The sequence below is a fragment of the Cetorhinus maximus genome, chromosome 30, assembly GCF_964194155.1.
Source record: "Cetorhinus maximus chromosome 30, sCetMax3.hap1.1, whole genome shotgun sequence".
Lineage (NCBI taxonomy): Eukaryota > Metazoa > Chordata > Chondrichthyes > Lamniformes > Cetorhinidae > Cetorhinus > Cetorhinus maximus.
The window spans coordinates 3,790,577-3,808,633 of NC_135908.1; the positions used below are offsets into that span (position 1 = coordinate 3,790,577).

Here is an 18,057-nt window from a genome sequence, read left to right on the forward strand (position 1 = left end):
CAAAGTATTTATTCAACTCCTCTGCCATTTCCTGGTTCCCCATTATTATTTCTCAGCTTCATTCTCTAAGGGGCCTATGTTCACTTTGGCCTCTCTCTTCCTTTTTATATATTTAAAGAAGCTCTTATTGTCCATTTTTATATTACTTGCTAGTTTGCCCTCAAAGTTTATTTTCTCCCTCTTTTTTATTTTTGGTCATCTTTTGTTGATTTTTGAAACTTTCCCAATCCTCTGGCTTACCACTAATCTTTGCCACATTGTATGTTTTTTCTTTCAATTTGACACTATCCTTAATTTCCTTGGTTAACCATGGTTGGTTTATCATCTTCCTAGAAACCTTCTTCCTCACTGGGGTATATCTTTGTTGAGAGTCATGAACTACTTTCTTAAAATTCCGCCATTGTTCATCAACTATCTTTTCTGTTAAACTCCTTTCCCAGCCCACTCCAGCTAACTCTGCCCTCATTCCTTAGTAATTACCCTTATTTAAGCTTCACACAGTTGTTTCTGACCCAAGTTTCTCACTCTCAAACTGAATGCTAAATTCCACCATGTTATGGTCACTTTTGGGATCTTTTACTCTGAGACCATTTATTAAACCTGCCTCATTACACATTACCAGATCCAAAATAGCCTGATCCCTAGTTGGATCCACAATATATTGTGTGAGGAAACTGTCCCGAATATACTCGATGAATTCTTGTTCATGGCTACCTCTGCCAATTTGATTTTCCCAATCTACATCAAGATTAAATTCACCCATGATAGTGTACTGCCTTTTTTACATGCCCTCATTATCTCCTGGTTTATTCTCTATCCTACAGTATAGCTACTGTCAGGGGGCCTATAGACTACTCCCACTAGTGTCTTCTTCCCCTTGTTATTTCTTACCTCCATCCATATGGATTCTACCTCTTTCGATCCAAGATCATTTCTTGCTAACATACTTATTCCACCTTGTACTAACAAAGCTACCCCACCACCCTTTCCTTCTTGCCTGTCCTTTCAAAAAGTCACATACCCCTGAATATTTAGTTCCCAGCTTTGACCTCCTTGTAAGCATGTTTCTATAATGGTTATACAATCATACCCATTAAACTCTATTTCTGCTATTAATTCAGTTATTCTGTTCTGAATACTATGTGTATTTATGTAAAGAGCCATTAATTTTACCTTTTTGTCATTTTTTTCCCCCTTTGACCCTATTTGCTGCTGTTTTTTTATATCTGTACACTCTGCACTCTGTCTCTTCCTGTCACACTCTGGGCTGCCCTGCAATGCTGCCATATCCTTTTGCTTTGCAGGCCTACGTATCCCCTCTCCAGAACCCCACCCCCTTACCCCCTCCACTATTTAGTTTAAAACCCTCTCTACAGCCCTAGTTATTCGATTCTCCAGGACACTGGTCCCAGCACGGTCCAAGTGAAGCCCATCCCACCGGATCAGCTCCCTTCTATCCCAGTGCTAGTGCCAGTGCCCCATGAACCAAAACCCGTTCTTCCCGAACCAATGTTTGAGCCATGCATCTAACCCCTTGACTTTATTTACCCTATGCCAGTTTGCCTGTGGTGCAGGTAGTAATCCCGAGATTATTACTGGAGGTTCTGCTTTTTAATTTAGCTCCTAACTGTTCAAATTCTTTCAGCAGAACCTCCTTCCTAGTCCTATCAATGTCATTGATACCAACATGGATGACGACAACTGGATCCCTCCCCTCCCACTCCAAGTTCCTCTCCAGTCCTGAGGAGATATCCTTAACCCTGACACTGGGCAGACAACACAGCCTTCGGGGCTCACGCTCATGGCTGCAGAGAACAGTATCTACCCCTTTAATTATACTGTCCCCTACCACTACCACATTCCTATTTCCTCCCCGACTTGAATGGCTCCCTGTACCATGGCGCCATGGTCAGTTCACTGATCCTCCCTGCAGTCCCCACTCTCTCCCACACAACTTGCAAGAACCTTGTAACTGTTGGACAATTGCAGGGGCCGAGGATCCTCGAGCGCTACCTCCCTGGGTCCCCATATCTGCTTCACCTGCAGTCACACCCTCTTGTCCCTGATCACAGACCAAATTTGAATTACCTTATCTGAGGGGTGTGACCAGCTCCTGGAGCAAAGTGTCCAGGTAACTTTGCCCCTCCCTGACATGGCACAATATCTGCAGCTCGGACTCCAGCTCCTCCTTCACTCACAGGTGTAGCATTGACTTTTACAGTGCGTGTACTGGCCAATCCTTATCCCTCAACCAACACCATCAAAACAAATCATCTGCTCATTATCTCAATGATGTTTGTGGGAGCTTTCTGTGTGCAAATTAACTGCAGCATTTCCTACATTATTAAAGTGACTACACTCCAAAAGTACTTCATCGGTTGTAAACCTTTTGGGAATGTCCTGAGATTGTGAAAGGTGCTGTATTTATTCAAATTCGTTCTTTTTTATTTTTTACAGCTTGGTGTATGACCCCATAACCTCGGCAAGAACACAAAATCCATTGGATATTAGTTATAATTAGTTTTAATATGATTTAAATCCAGCAAGAAATCTGACATGAAAGCTTGTGTGCAATGAAGTCATAATTGAGTTATGCTCCATGTGTGAAAGGGGAGCAAATTATGCTCCATTAATTGAATGAAAGGGTTAAAAAGATAGGTTTAATGATGCACTCACTTGCTCTGTGGGTTTTTGAATTAACCTAATGTAGGCAACTGAGGGGGGACGTTGTAAGATCGTAAATAGAATGCAGAAGATGCATCCAGAATATTATTTCAATGCAAACTGAGAGTAGGATGAGGGAGACAGATTCACACTTGGTGAAAGGCAAATTTAGGATCAATTTCTCTTCCCACAGAGTGGTCAACATTTGGAATAGGTCTGAGGGTAAGGAGTGGGTGTATGGATGTGTTGATTAGGGGACTATAGGCTTTTCTAATTGGGTGAGAAAGATGGGATCATTCTCCCCAATGGCCTGGCACTCATTGGGAGCTCAGGATGTTTAAGTTGCATGTCCTCCTCAAGTGAATCTTCAAAACATTTAATTTCAGTTTTGAGAACATGTTATCACATCATTTGCATGAAATATACAAACATATAATGAAATAACTAGAAGATAGTGTATGGAGATGAAGGGTATTGGAACTAGGAGGTACAAGTCAGGGGTGTGATAGAATACTCTCCACTTGCCTGGATGAGTGCAGCTCCAACAACGCTCAAGAAGCCTGACACCTTCCAGCCCGCTTGATCAGCACCTTATCCACCAACCTAAACTTTCACTCCCTCTACCACCGACACACTGTGCCAGCAGTGTGCACCATATAGAAGATGCATTGCAGGAGCTCACCAAGCCTCCTTGGATAGCACTTTCCAAACCCGAGACCTCTATCACCTAGCGGGACAAGAGCAGCAGATACGTGGGAATACCCCGCCTGCAAGTTCACTTCTAAGCCACACACCATCCTGACTGGGTATTATATCGCTGTTCCTTCCCTGTCGCTGAGTCAAAATCCTGGAACCCCATGTTTAACAGCATTGTGACTGTACCCACATCAGATGCACTGCAACGGTTCAAGAAGGCGGCTCACCACCACCTTCTAATGGCCAGTTAGGGATGGGCAATAAATGCTGGCCATGCCAGTGACACTCACATCCCATGAAAGAATAGAAGAAAGCTCATGAGCCTCACAATCATGAGTTGAGTTTGTTTATTTATAATTACTCAGTATTTTAAATAGACTTAATTAGATTGCAGTTATTAAAAAATTACATTGCTTTCTTTATGCTCCATAAGATCCTCTTCATTTCTCTCCGGATTTGTCCTTGTATCTGCTCCATAATTAAACAGCCATCTTGTGAACTTCCCCCACTGACTATATTTATTTAAGCTGATCAGGGGTTGGGGATTTTATCTCTAGTGAAATGCCAGCATCCCCATCTGCTCACTGCTTCAAATCGTTAATCCTTTTCGATGTAATTAAAATGAATGGTCCAGGATCCTGGACTCATGCATCCAAGACACTCCCAGTTCAGATGGAACGCTGGCCCCAATTTTAACATCCTCCAGCCTGATGGAAACCAATTAAGATGGAGTGGGGGGGATTTCCCCCCAATCTAATCAGCGCAATTTTAATTTGGAGAGGGGAAGGACACATGCCCTGAACCGCTGGAATCCTTCGAGAACTCCATCCATCCAATTGTGGTCACCTCTGAATTCCTTTCTTTCCCTGATTCCATAGTCGCAAGGATGCAGTGGAGAGGGAGTGTGTATCAGGACAACATAGGTGAAGCTGAGAAAGAACGAGAGATGATAGGTCAGACGAACAACAACCATAGTCCTACCAGTAAAACAGAGAGAGGGAATAAACCTTCCCCCATTGAGAATGTTTCAGAACAATTGAAGGAGCTGAAGGTTCGAATTTACATGGGTACTGCCGCGAGCTGGTGTAGCGTGAAGGGGGAGGATGCAGGATCCTGCGATTGAGAGACTAATTAAAAGTTAGTCCAATACCTAGAGCAGAAACAATCTCAGCCTTGTTATTTGACCTTGAATGTCAAGTTGAACTGATGTGAATAGTAATTTACTGAATTCAATCCTCTGTCAAGGCAAATGCGTCTTATTTGGTCTATTAATAACCAAGACAATTAGCTCCTTGTTCTCCTTACAGCTGTTTATATGTAATCATGTATGTTTGCACATAAGGAATTGGCTGCATTAAATCAGCCGAGGTGCGGATTCTGTGACAGCCAGCAAATGAAACTTAGTGAGTCACGCTTTAAAGTGCAGTGAACATTTCGATGAATTTTTCTTCTCAGAGTGAATTAGATGAGAATCAGATCCAACTGGCTGGTGGCGATGTGGAACTGCCCAAAGAGTTGGCCAAAATGATTGAGGAGGATAACGAAGAGGAAGCAGAAAAGGACTCTGTGTTGGGGCAGCTGACCAGCATTCAGAACCTTGATCTTGACACCTTGAAAGACAAGGCTCAAGCGACCCTGGAAGACTTCAAGCAAACGGCAGAAAAATGTTGCATCATGTGAGCAAAAGGGACTGATTTTCACGACATTTACAGCGAGACAAAGGAAAGCTTGAGAGTTACAGACTATTAGACAGTGACCTGAAAAACAAAAAGTCACAGTGAATAAAATGCAATAATTGTTTAGACACAAATCAGCTGCAGTTTGCAAAACCTTGACTGTACAATTTACGCAGCAGTAAGTAATTCATAAGGACATAAGAAATAGGAGCAGGAGTAGACCACAGGGCCCCTTGAGCCTGCTCTGCTATTCAATATGATCATGACCGATCTTGGGTTTCAGCTCCACTTTCCCGCCCGCCCCCCTTATCCCTTAATTCCCTGAGAGACCAAAAATCTGTCTATCCCAGCCTCAAATGTATTCAACGATGGAGCACCCACAACCCTCTGGGGTAGAGAATTCCAAACATTCGCAGCCCTTTGAGTGAAGAAATTTTTCCTCATCTCAGTCCTAAATTATGAGCCCCTTATCCTGCGTCCCTAGGTGTTTTAGATTCCCCGGCTAGTGGAAACAACCTCTCAGCGTCCACCCTATCAAGCCCCTTCAGAATCTTACAGAATTCTGACTTATGCTAACGTGAGCTCTGGCTTCCTTTGCTTCCAATATATTAATTTGTAAGAGTGAGTGTGGTACAGGCTTGGGTACCTGAATATGGCACACAGCTCCTTGTTGACAGATGTTGTTTCCCCTCTATTGCCCCAGGGACAGTGTCAGAAAGGGGTCATTGTGAGAATAGTAGGCACATGGCTAACAACTTTACCTAATTTGCTTAGTTGTTTTGCACTGTAGGCTAATTAATGAAAATCACAATAATAATGATATTGGATTCTTTCCACTCTGCCCATTTACATAGGAGATCTTGCTGTCTATCCAATTGCTTGTTAGATTGTTGATGCTCCAATTAGATGATGCAGAGGTTTTGTTTTATTCTTTCATGGGATGTGGGTGTCGCTGGCAAGGCCAACATTTGTTGCCCATCCCTAATTACCCTTGAACTGAGTGGCTTGCTAGGCCATTTCAGAGGACAGTTAAGAGTCAGTCACATTGCTGTGGTCTGGAGTCATACGTAGGCCAGACCAGACCCGGTAAGGATGGCAGATTTCCTTCCCTAAAGGACATTAGTGAACAAGATGGGTTTTTATGACAAGTGATGATAGTTTCATGGTTACCATTACTGAGAATAGCTTTCAATTCCAGATTTTTTTAAAAAACTTTTTAAATTGAGTTTATCACCACCAGCTGTGGGGTTTGAACCTGTATCCCCAGGATATTAGCCTGAGTCTCTGGATTACTAGCCCATTGGTATTACCATTGTGCCACCATCCCCCCAAATGTTACGAGATGTCCAAATTTGACAACCAATCAATTAAATGGTTTGCTTCAAATTATTATTCATTTCGGGCGTCATTGCAAGGACTTATCTCTAGTGTGCTAAGAATTACAAGAAACAACCAATTTAAGATTATCAGTCAGGTTTGCAATGTGGCTCACTTACCCTTGCTAGAAGCTACATATATTCATACGCAGAGACCTGTCCTCTGCAGGCAAAAGGAACATGTCCATGCATTGATCCTTTTTTGAATTAAACAAAAGTATGGGGGACAATAGTTCCCTGGTGCATTCTCCAGGGCAACGCTTTGACCAGTCAGAGTCAACTTGCCAACCAATTAGCACCCTGTTCTTTTGCTCCCTTTGAAATTTGGCATTCTTGCATCTGTCCTGATGAGTGCAAGATGAAAAGTTTTGCCAGCTTGTCTCTTTTTTCAGCAGTACTGCATTTATTGTCTGACCCTCGGCAACTGAGTGGCTTCCTTGGCCACTTCACAGTAGGAGGCAGAGTCAGAAATAGGCCAGACTTGATGAAGATGACAGGTTTCTCTCCCAAGGGATATTATTGAACCAGGTGGGATTTTACTGATACCAGCTTTCTATTTTTACATTTAGTCATTTGGTAGTACAGAACTTGAGCATTGCTGAAAAAAAGGCTTTTTTGGTCAAAGCTTTTCATCTTGCACTCATCAAGACGATTCGCAAGGATACCAAATGTAAAGGGAACAGCAATTTATACTGTATGAGAAGAGAGTGTTGATTTGTTGGCAAGTGGAGCCTGATTGGTGGAGCTGTTGCCATGGAGAATGCGCTGGTTGGTGGTGACTGACAAAAGCTTTGACAAAAAGGGTATTATCTTTCCAGGTTTCTTTGAAATTGAATTCAAGTTGTCACCCTCGTGAGATTTAAACTCAGCTTCTCTGAATTATCAATCTACTACTCTGGGTGACTCATCCAATAATATAACCATCACACTGACATAGCTGAGTTATGATACTGCATGTCAACATTGACTTCGTCATAGTTACAATGCATGCAAAAGACTTGGTGAGTTGGAAGCTACAATTGTCTTCTGCTTTTCGCTATTTCACAGTTTGAATCTAGAGATTGGGTACAGAAAGCTGGTCGTGATACGAAGAAATGCAGACAGACATAAAGGTATCCATGGCTATATGTGGTGGCCCCCATTGACGGGCGCTTTACAGAGTTCTTTAGTTTGTTTAACGTAGACTTTATTCCAGCTCCATTCAGTCCTTACTGCTTTTTCCTACAGCGCCTGCTTAGTTGAGAGTGTGGTGGATCTGAAATTGCTCAACATTAATGCTGCTTTAAACATTAGCCAAGAGTCAAGCAGCATGGGTACTGCACTGCACTTCCCTTCTTCCTTATATAACAAAAGCTTTTAACTAGTGGGATAGTATACTGAGATAGCCAATCCTTAATCAGCGCTGGGGAACAGTCTTTGCAGTGCTGGGAGCTGCCCTTGATGATTTAATGTTGGGTAGAGCTTGAGGTGGTGCTTCCCAAATTTTTTCCTGGTGTGACTCCATTTTAACATCTTAGACTTCCTGCGACCTCCGAGTGAAAATTTGTGGGGGATACGAGTTGTTGAGCTGGGGGGGGTGCGGAGGTTGTGTTGAGTGGAGGTGAGGAGTGGGGGCTTGTTCTTGATGAGCAGGGGGTGAACGGGTTGAGCGTGGTGGGGAGTTGACGAAAAGGCAGAGGCTGGGATTTTCCCATCCCGGCCGTGACAACGTGTGCCACTAACGGGGCCGGAAAATCCTGCCCAGGGTTTCTCCAAAAAGAGAATCAAACACCTATCTACTCAGAGCCGTTTTTTTTGCAGCAGCAGCAATTGGGATCTCAGAAAGATTGTATTAGGCTACAGCCACCAACGAAAAATATAGCAAGCATTTAAAGGGGTCTGGCAGCCGACAGAAATCTCTCTGAGCTCCATGGCAGCCATTGGTGCCTAGGTGCATGTGACACCTAAATCTCATCTTGCAACCCCTGTGGGTCCCGACCCACAGATTGTGAAGCTAGCCTAGGGAGACACGTATAGCTACTCATCTTGTCTAATTAACACTTTTGTTAAAATACATAGTGCAAGTCACCACTTAGGATTCTCCCATCAAGGGCTTTCTTGCTCTGCTGGAAAATAAAGGGTCATTATGGAAAGTAAATGTCATTATTAAAATATCTAAATCTTAAAAGCCTATAGATTGTATGAGGAAGGGAAGACTGATGCTCAGGAATTAGACTGTTTTGAAGTCCTGTGGAAAGTGGATGGGGTGACACTGCATTTTGATGCAGTAAAGATGGATCGGGAAAGGTGAGTGTGTAGAATGACATAATTGAAGCTTAAGAGGAACATCAACAACTGTATTACCAATAAAATAAGGGAAAATTAAAAACAATAGAGGTTAAGGTGCAGAGGTCGGGGTCAGGATTCGACACAACAGAGGGCATACATAGGGAGATGGTAGCCTAGTAGTAATGTCACTGGACTGGTAATCCTATGAGGACATGGGTTCAAATCCCATCACAGCAGCTGGTGGAATGTAAATTCAATTATGAAATCTGGAGTTGAAAGCTAGTCTTGGTAATGGTGAATGCTGTGGGGAAAAAAACCCATCTGATTCATTACCTCCCTTCAGGGAAGAGGAAATCTGCTGTTCTTATCTGGTCTGGCCTACATATGTCTGCAGACCCACAGCAATGTGGTTGACTCTGAAATGGCCCAGCAAGCCACTCAGTTCAAGGGCAATGAGGGACAGGCAACAAATGCTGACCTTGCCAGTGATGCCCACGTCCCAGGAACAATAAATTAAACATTTTGGTGGATTTTCCTGAGAAACGGGAGCTGGATTCAAAGCCTTGGTTAAGTGAGGCTTTCATGGGAAGTTGTTGAGGGAAAAGCGTTTGTCACTGGAGATGCTGGGCTGAAAGTCTTGTGGTCTCATTTATGCTCTTGAGATTTATTGTGTACTATAATCTGTCCTTATCTTCAATTTGTGCTATTCAGCCAGAAATCACTGCTAAAGGGTTTCATCATTATGGCGGAGTGTTGTTTTAAATTATTCAACTGTTATGACCTTGCTCCTTTCTGACACTGATAGATGAGAGATGCAGATATGACTTGAGAGCTGTTGGTTTGCATCACCAGCATAACAGCCCATAGCTTGGGGGAGACTGTGGCATAGTGGTAATGTCACTGGACTAATAATCTAGTGGCCTCAGCTGATGCTCTGGGGCCATGGGTTCAAATCCCACTATGGTAGTTAGTGGAATTTAAATTCAATTAATAAAATTTGGAATTAAAAAGCTAATCTCAGTGATGATGACCATGGTAATTATTATTGATTATTTAAAAAAAACCATCTGGTTCTGGTTCACTAATACCCTTTATGGGTGGAAATCGCACCTGGTCTGGCCTATATGTGACTCCATGCCAGTAACAATGTCGTTAACTCTTAACTGCCCTCCGAAATGGCCTAGTAAGCCACTCAGTTCAAGGGTAATTGGAGATGTGGAACAAATGGCTTTGCCAGTGATGCCCACATTGCATGAAAAACCAGTGCTGTGCCTGGTGCCTGCCTCCAGTCCTGTCTTGAAAGTTGCTGGGAAGTGACTTGATGTAACCAGTGGTCTTCCGGGATATATCACCCTGCTCATGGTGTTTGAGCCTGATGATGACTGTTTGACCTAGAGGTGGGGGGGGTAATCAAATCCAAGCCTGAGATGACCCTAACTCTTTATAGTCAGTGACAATGCTTCAAAAGTACTGTGTGGCTGTACAGCACTGTGGGACGCCCTGACGTTGTGAAAGGCGCTATCTAAATGCAAGTCCTTCCTTTACTTAGCAGAGCAAACCAGAGCTCTCCACACACCAAACGTTAAGCCAGCTTTCCTCTTTCAGATTCTCACATCTCTCCAGCATTCCAACTTATTTCTTTGCTTTTAGACAAATGGTGTTAATGGACAAAATATCTAATATCTCAAGCATGTCAGCCGGAGTTTGAAACCCTCCGGCCGAGGCAAGTCTGGTGGCCGGGGGGGCGCAGTTAATCGGGCGGGTGGGGACCTCACCATCTTCCCACCTCTGCCGCCCCCCCGTAAAGTCCGGGCCGGGAAGGCTCATAATCGGCCTTCTTGCCCTGCAGCCAATTGAGGCTCTTAAGCCGGCAGTGAATGCCTATTTAAGTGCTTCTTCCCACCGTCACTGGTATTCGCCCGATGGTGGGCAGGGGTCTTGTCAACCGGGAAGCCCGAAAAGCAAACTCTGTCAGGGTTGCTTGCAGGCTTCCTGGGTGGGTGGGGAGTGGGCAGTGGTGGGGGTGGGGAGTGGGCAGTGGTGGGGGAGTGGGCAGTGGTGGGGGTGGGGAGTAGTGGGGGAGTGGGCAGTGGTGGGGGAGTGGGCAGTGGTGGGGGTGGGGAGTGGTGGGGGAGTGGGCAGTGGTGAGGGTGGGGAGTGGGCAGTGTTGGGGATGGGGAGTGGGCAGTGGTGAGGGAGTGGGCAGTGGTGGGGGTGGGGAGTGGGCAGTGGTGGGAGGGGGGGTAGTGGACAGTGGTGGGGGTGGGGAGTGGTGGGGGAGTGGGCAGTGGTGGGGATGGGGAGTGGCAGTGGTGAGGGAATGGGCAGTGGGTGGGGGTGGGGGGTGGGCAGTGGTGGGAGGGGGGGGTAGTGGGCAGTGGTGGGGGTGGGAGGGGTGGGGTGGGTATGTGTTCCCTTACTGTCAGGCGCTCGGTGTCTGATTGAGGGACCGGACATTGGGATGGGAGTGGAGGTCAGCACTGAGAACTCTGACCCGTCCATTAAATCCCATCCACCAAGTGTCAGTGATGTTTGTTGAGCAGCTTTGGCAAGTTAGCAATTAAGAACTCTTTCGAGTTAACCCCCTACAGAGCTGCACACCATGCAGGATAAAGTGAGAAGAGGGAGGGGGTGGGGGGAGACCATTAAACCTGCTGAACCTTAACTTCATCATTGTTTCTGTTCATCCAGATTGGAGCTGCCAGTCAGCAGCAGGGGGGGATTTGCAAATCGACCAATTTTTCCCAGGATTTACTGCTGCTCTATCTTATTGAGCCACAAACGTTAAATGTTGGCTTATGTCCCAACTTCTTTTTTTTAACCCCTTTCCTCTCCCAAAGCTGTGGCTTCACACTGGGACTCCCCCACCCCACCCAACCCCAGCCCAGCCCAGCCCAGTGAATTTCAACAGGGAATCAGGTCGGAAGTTGGGGACAGGGTGGAGGACGAATTCAAAGGCGAATGATGTTGTTCCGAATCCTGTCCTTGTCCAGATTCTCCGGTGGGCACCTTACAGCTGGGGTCACTGGACAGTAAGCAGGAGCAGGAAGCCTGATGATTGCCCCCCTCAGCCAAGGGGGTCAGGAGCTTAGGTTGGGGCTGGTGGAAGATCAGTCCGGGTGTTCACACACTCCACGAAATTTCTGATTTACTTTTGCATAGTCTGTTCCTGTATGAGTAAATTGCAAACCTGTTCAGGAGCGTCTTGAAAGGTCTGTTTCTGTGCTGCAAATCCTGTAATTATTAATTAAGTTCATCCTTGTGACCTGGACCTCTGTATAAATGGTCAATAAACCACTTTCTCAATAAAGGATTCAAAGTGTTTTGTTGTGTGTGTGTGAACTACCAAGCCACATTTTGTGTGTTCAGGTTTACTGGTTAACAGCTGATATTTAAGGGGGAATTTTAACCCAAATGAGAGGCGGGTTTGGCTGTTAAAATCTGACCAACCTGTTTGCAAACCTCCCCCCCAACCTGCCCACTTTCGACTTTAATTGAATCTAAAGGTAAGAAGCCAACTGATCCGCTCCAAGGAAGAGCTTAAATGTGATGATGAGTCTTGTTGCTATTCTTTTCCTCAGCTTTAATGCTGGGTTGGCCGAGGGTTGGGAATCCCGGCAGCTTCACTGAGGCGAGGGTTTGGCAGATTCAGGAGGTGAGGGTTTTAAACACCCAGCTCCTAGACCCAGGTACCAGCCTGAGGAATCTCCACAATCAGGTACCCGCCCACTGGGTGGGTTTGATCCCACAGCCAGGTCTCCAACGCCCACTCTCCCGCACCCCATAGGGGCCCAGGTTTTCCCCCTTACAGCAGGACACCAGATCCTGCAACACCACGAGACCCCCATTTTTTCTCCCCCACCCCACCCTCACCCCACCCTCACCCCCTGATCATCGACCCTCAATCCCCCAAACCCTAGCTCAGACATATCTGCTCTGACTGGAAACTAAGTCTGTCAATCTTTGTTAAAACTCCAGAGTGTGTGTGCGGGAATCCAATCTTCCCGTGACTTTTTGACCAAGCGAATCAGGTGAGTTAAAATTCAGCCCTAACTTTGTTCCATGTTAATGTTTCAGCTATTTCTCTCTCTCTCTCTCTGATGCTGACTGACCTCATTTGACACTCTTGTTTCTTGCATTTATTTTGAATTTCCGGCATTCCCAATTTCTCTTTTTATCCGAGGATGTCTCTTGTCTTGTGAGGGACCCCGGTAACTGTTTCCTCGTTCATGTGGCAATTTTGAAAGTCCAAATTTTTAAAACTCCCATCCTTGCTTTCAAACCCACCCATGGCCTCTGCCCTTCCCTGTCTCTGTAACCTTCCCCAGCCCTGCAGCCCTCTGAGATCTCTGCAATCCTCTAACCCTGGCTTCTTAGACATCCGCAGTTTTAATCGCCCCAACATTGGTGGCTGAGCCTTCAGTTGCTGGGGCTTTAAGCTCTGAAATTCCCTCTCTAAACCTCTCCACCTCTCTACCTCTCTCCTCCTTTAAGACTCCCCTTAAAACCTACCTCCTTGACCAAGCTTTTGGTCATCTGGCCCAGTATCCCTTACGTGGCTGGGTGTCAAATTTTATTTTCTTTCAAGATGTTAAAGGTGCTATATAAATGCAAGTTGTTGTTGCATTTCTCCCCCTCTTCCCAATCTCTTCCGCCCCCCCCCACCCCACCCCCCATTTATCTACTGACTGGGATGTGTTTCCCTGGAAACCAGAAGCACTCCGGCCTCCCTAGTGATGATTCTTCAGGCGTCTCCCTGGATGGTGTGTTTCAGCAGGATATTCAACCTTGGAGGCATCGCAACCCAGTCTAATCCAAACCTCACACGTTTTTTCCAGTAGGAGTGAGGAGTGGGGAGGGGGAGTTTGGGGTCACTGGATCCTAATCAAGAATGGGGACCCTAGCTTTTCTCCCCCACCACCTCCACCCCCCCCACCCTACCCCACCACCCTAGCACCCTACCACCCTACCCTAACTGGAGGATGCAGTGGTTAACCTTAATTCCGTATATTTGACGGTAAGAAAGTTATTTCTGAATTGACGAGAGGAGGTGAGGCAGTCAGCATTCATTGCTGGACAGGTTGTTGTCCTGCTTCTGACCCAGTGCTGCTGACTATCAAGTCTTGGGACCTCCTCCAGGTACCACGCCCTAAGAGGGCAGAGACAACCATGGACTTATGTTGGATTGGTCCATTGGTCCATTATTATGCTTGGTAAAATACTGGAGTGGCTTGTCATTGCCTTCTGCAGAATGGCTGACCAGGAAACTCTCCTATTCTTACTGCCTGGCCATGGGTGTATTGGAAGGACACACAGGCTGATAGTTAAACTTTTGGGCAACGTTATGAATGCACCTTCCAGGGCATAAGACCATAAGACATAGGAGCAGAAGTAGGCCATTCGGCCCATCGGGACTGCTCCGCCATTCAATGAGATCATGGCTGATCTGATAATCCTTAACTCCACTTTCCTGCCTTTTCCCCATAACCCTTGATTCCCTTACTGATTAAAAATATGTCTATCTCAGCCTTGTATATACTTAACGACCCATCCTCTACAGCCCTCTGCGATAACGAATTCCACTGATTCACTACCCTCTGAGAGAAGAAATTCCTCCTCATCTCTGTCTTAAATGGGCGACCCCTTACTCTGAGATTATGCCCTCTGGTCCTAGATTCTCCCACAAGGAGGAACAACCTCTCAGCATCTACCCTGTCAAGCCCCCTAAGAATCTTATATATTTCAATAAGGTCGCCTCTCATTCTTCTAAACTCCAATGAGTACAGGCCCAACCTACTCAACCTCTCCTCATAAGAAAATCCCTCCATACCCAGGATCCACCTAGTCAACCTTCTCTGGACTGCCCCCAATGCCAATATATCTTTCCTTAGATAAGGGGACCAAAACTGTTCACAGTATTCTAGGGTGTGGCCTTGTATAGTTTTAGCAAGACTTCCCTATTTTTATATTCCATTCCCTATTACCTGTTGAGCTTGTATGCTAGCTTTTTGTAATTCATGTACGAGGACCCCCAAATCCAAATAAATTACATCTGCTTGTTACCTCCTCAAAGAATTCTAATAAATTTGTCAGGCATGATTTCCCCTTCATGAAGCCATGCTGACTCTGCTTGATTATATTATGCATTTCTAAATGCTCTCCTATTACATCCTTTATAATAGACTCTTAACATTTTCCTAATGACAGATGTTAAGCTAAATGGCCTATTTAGTTTTTTGTCTCCCTCCCCTTTTGAATAAGGGTGTTACATTGGCAGTTTTCCAATCCTTTGGGACTTCTCCAGAATGTAAGGGTTCTTGGAAGATTACTACCAGTGCAGCCACTATCTCTGTAGCTACTTCCTTTAATATCCTAGGATGCAACCCATCAGGTCCAGGGGACTTATCGGCCTTTAGCCCCATTAGTTTCCCAATTACTTTTTCTCTAGTGATAGTTATTGTGTTTATTTCCTCCTCTCCACCACCCCCCCCACCCTCACTTTTGCCCCTTGATTATTTAGTATTTTTGGAATGCTATTAGTGTCTTCTATCATGAAGACTGATGCAAAGTATTTATTTAACTCCTCTGCCATTTCTTAGTTCCCCATTATTATTTCCCTAGCCTCATTCTCTAAGGGGCCTATGTTCATTTTGACCTCTCTCTTCCTTTTTATATATTTAAAGAAGCTCTTACTGTACATTTTTATATCACTTGTTAGTTTACCCTCAAAGTTTATTTTATCCCTCTTATTTTTTGGTCATCTTTTGTTGGTTTTTGAAGCTTTCCCAATCCTCTGGCTTACCATTAATCTTTGCCAAGTTGTATGTTTTTTCTTTCAATTTGATACTATTCTTAACTTCTTTAGTTAACAGTGGTGTATCCCCTTCCTAGGATATATCCCTCTTCCTCACTGGGATATATCTTTGTTGTGAGTCATAAACTATTTTCTTAAACGTCTGCCATTGTTCATCAACCGTCTTTTCCTCTAAACTCCTTTCCCAGTTCACTCCAGCCAACTCTGCCCTCATTCCTTTGTAATTACCCTTATTTAAGTTTAGCACAGTTGTTTCTGACCCAAGTTTCTCACTCTCAAACTGAATGCTAAATTCCACCATGTTATGGCCACAGTTTCCTGGGGGATCTTTTACTCTGAGATAATTTATTAAACCTGCCTCATTACACATTACCAGATCCAAAATAGCCTGATCCCTGGTTGGATCCACAACATATTGTTCTAGGAAACCGGCCCGAATACACTCAATGAATTCCTGCTTGTGGCTACCTCTGCCAATTTGATTTTCCCAATCTACATCAAGGTTAAATCACCTATGATTAATGTACTGCCTTTTTTAGATGGCTTCATTATCTCTTTATTCTCTGTCCTACAGTATAGCTACTGTTAGGGAGCCTATCAGTGTCTTCTTCCACTTCCCCTCCACCCATATGGATTCTCCGGCCACGATTTTCCGGTTGATGTGCGGATGGTGTAGCCTGCACGTTAGTGTGCCAATGTCAGCGCGCGCCATCGCGATATTTCGGTGGGTGGTCGCGCTCAGTTCGCCCACCATTAATTGAAGGGCTCGTTAAGCCCCTTAACTTGCCAATTGTGTCCGATTTTGAGGGGTCCGTGCGAACTTCGGGTTGGCGCACGGGCCCAACGGGCAGGCGGGTAGGAGAGTGTTTAAGAAAACTTTTGCAATGTCGGGGTATGTGGGCTCAGAGGGGTTGTTCATGTTTTTGACCAAGTTATAATTGATGAAAGTGTTTAAAACTTGCCTGTGTGATTGTTAGCAGTTCTCATCGATTTCCAAGAGCTTCTTGTGTAGTTTGAAACCAGTCTGCAGACAGGAATCTTTCTCGGGCCTGCAGCTTTCTGGAGGCCTCCATTTAGCCTGGGGATATGGGTTCTGACATCTCCACTGGAGGCAGCTCCCCTGAGGAGGAAGGGAGGGATAGAATAAGGAGGAGGCCAGGACTGGACAATCAGCCTCCAGGGGAGCCACCTTTGGGAGGCCAGGTGCAGGCGCAAGGGGCGCAGGGCCAAGAGGTTGTCCAAGGTGCAAGGGTCCGCAGAAGACACCACTATCCTGTTACCAGGGTTTACAGGCAGTGAAGCAGTTACCTCAATATGACTGAGGTGCAGTGCCGAAGGAGGCTCTGAGTCTCAAGGGAGACAGTCAACTATATCTGTCAGATGATTGGCCCTGAGATCTCCCCTAACTGTGTGGGCGGACACCCCATGCCAGCGACTCTGAAGCTCACAGTTACCCTCCACTTCTATGCCTCTGGCTCCTTCCAGGGCTCGGTGGGTGATCTTTGCTGTGTCTCCCAATCAGCTGTCCACACTTGTGTCAAGCAGGTTACAGACGCTCTGTTCAGATGGGTATCCACCTTCATCCACTTCCGCTGCGACCAGGCAAGTCAGACACAGTGAGCCAGAGGCTTTGCGGCCATTGCTGGCTTCCCCCGTGTCCAGGGTGCTATAGACCATCAAGGCGCCAGCAGGTGAGCCTGGTGCCTTCATCAACAGGAAGGGCTTCCACTCCATGAACGTGCAGAGAGTGTGTGATCACAGGATGCTGATTTTACAAGTCTGTGCAAGGTACTCAGGCAGCTCCCACAATGCCTACATTCTCAGACACTCCCAGGTGCCGGGGCTCTTCAGTGCTCCAGCCCAGCTGGATGGGTGGCTGCTGGGTGACGAGGGTTATCCCCTCAGAAGGTGGCTCATGACGCCTCTCCACCATCCAAGAACTGAAGCTGAGCAGCGTTACAATAGGAGCCACGGCACCACAAGGGCTGTGGTGGAGAGAGCCATCGGTCTTCTCAAGATGCGCTTCCGTAGCCTGGACCGCTCAGGGTGATGGCCCCACCTGGGAGGAAGTGGCCAGTTCCAGAACTGGCACCTCCCCAGTTGTCGCAGCCTCAACGAAGAAACGTTGACTGGCAGAGGGGCGGAGGAGCTGCTGCCCTCATCCAGAGCGCCCTGAGAGGAGCTCGCAGTGACGACAGGCAGCTGCTGCACCGACGTGAGGTCCAAATCTACCTCCCTGCTCACCGCAGATGCATGGGCACCGAGTGCCGACGCTTGGTGTCCACAACATCTCCCACAATGGAAAACACCACCTGTGGCCAGAACCACTGCGAGGGTTTGCAGGTCAGAGCGTAACCCAATCATATTTTGATCCATTTGGTTGAAGCCCCTCTCTCTGAGAGTCGCCAATCTCTCATTGAAGGAATCCTGATGCTCCGCCCTGAGGGCAGATTCTTCACGTGCACTCTGCCTAGACTCCTCCGTCACAGAGAGCAACTGAACCATTCCCTCATGCAACCCTGCCAGATGCAAACGCACTTCCTGCTGCCTTTCCTGCAGCTGT

The 18,057-nt window shown here is 46.0% G+C and overlaps 1 protein-coding gene across 1 annotated transcript in view; it reads left to right on the top strand.

The window, feature by feature from the left end:
• cplx3a (complexin 3a) overlaps nucleotides 1–6,068 on the top strand; it is a 31,412-nt gene extending 25,344 nt beyond the window's left edge. Inside the window, exon 3 of the mRNA XM_078532202.1 lies at nucleotides 4,816–6,068. Coding sequence (XP_078388328.1) covers nucleotides 4,816–5,040 — 225 coding nt within the window. The 3' untranslated portion in view covers nucleotides 5,041–6,068. The remainder of the gene's footprint in view (nucleotides 1–4,815) is intronic.
• The last annotated feature ends 11,989 nt before the right edge of the window (nucleotides 6,069–18,057 follow it).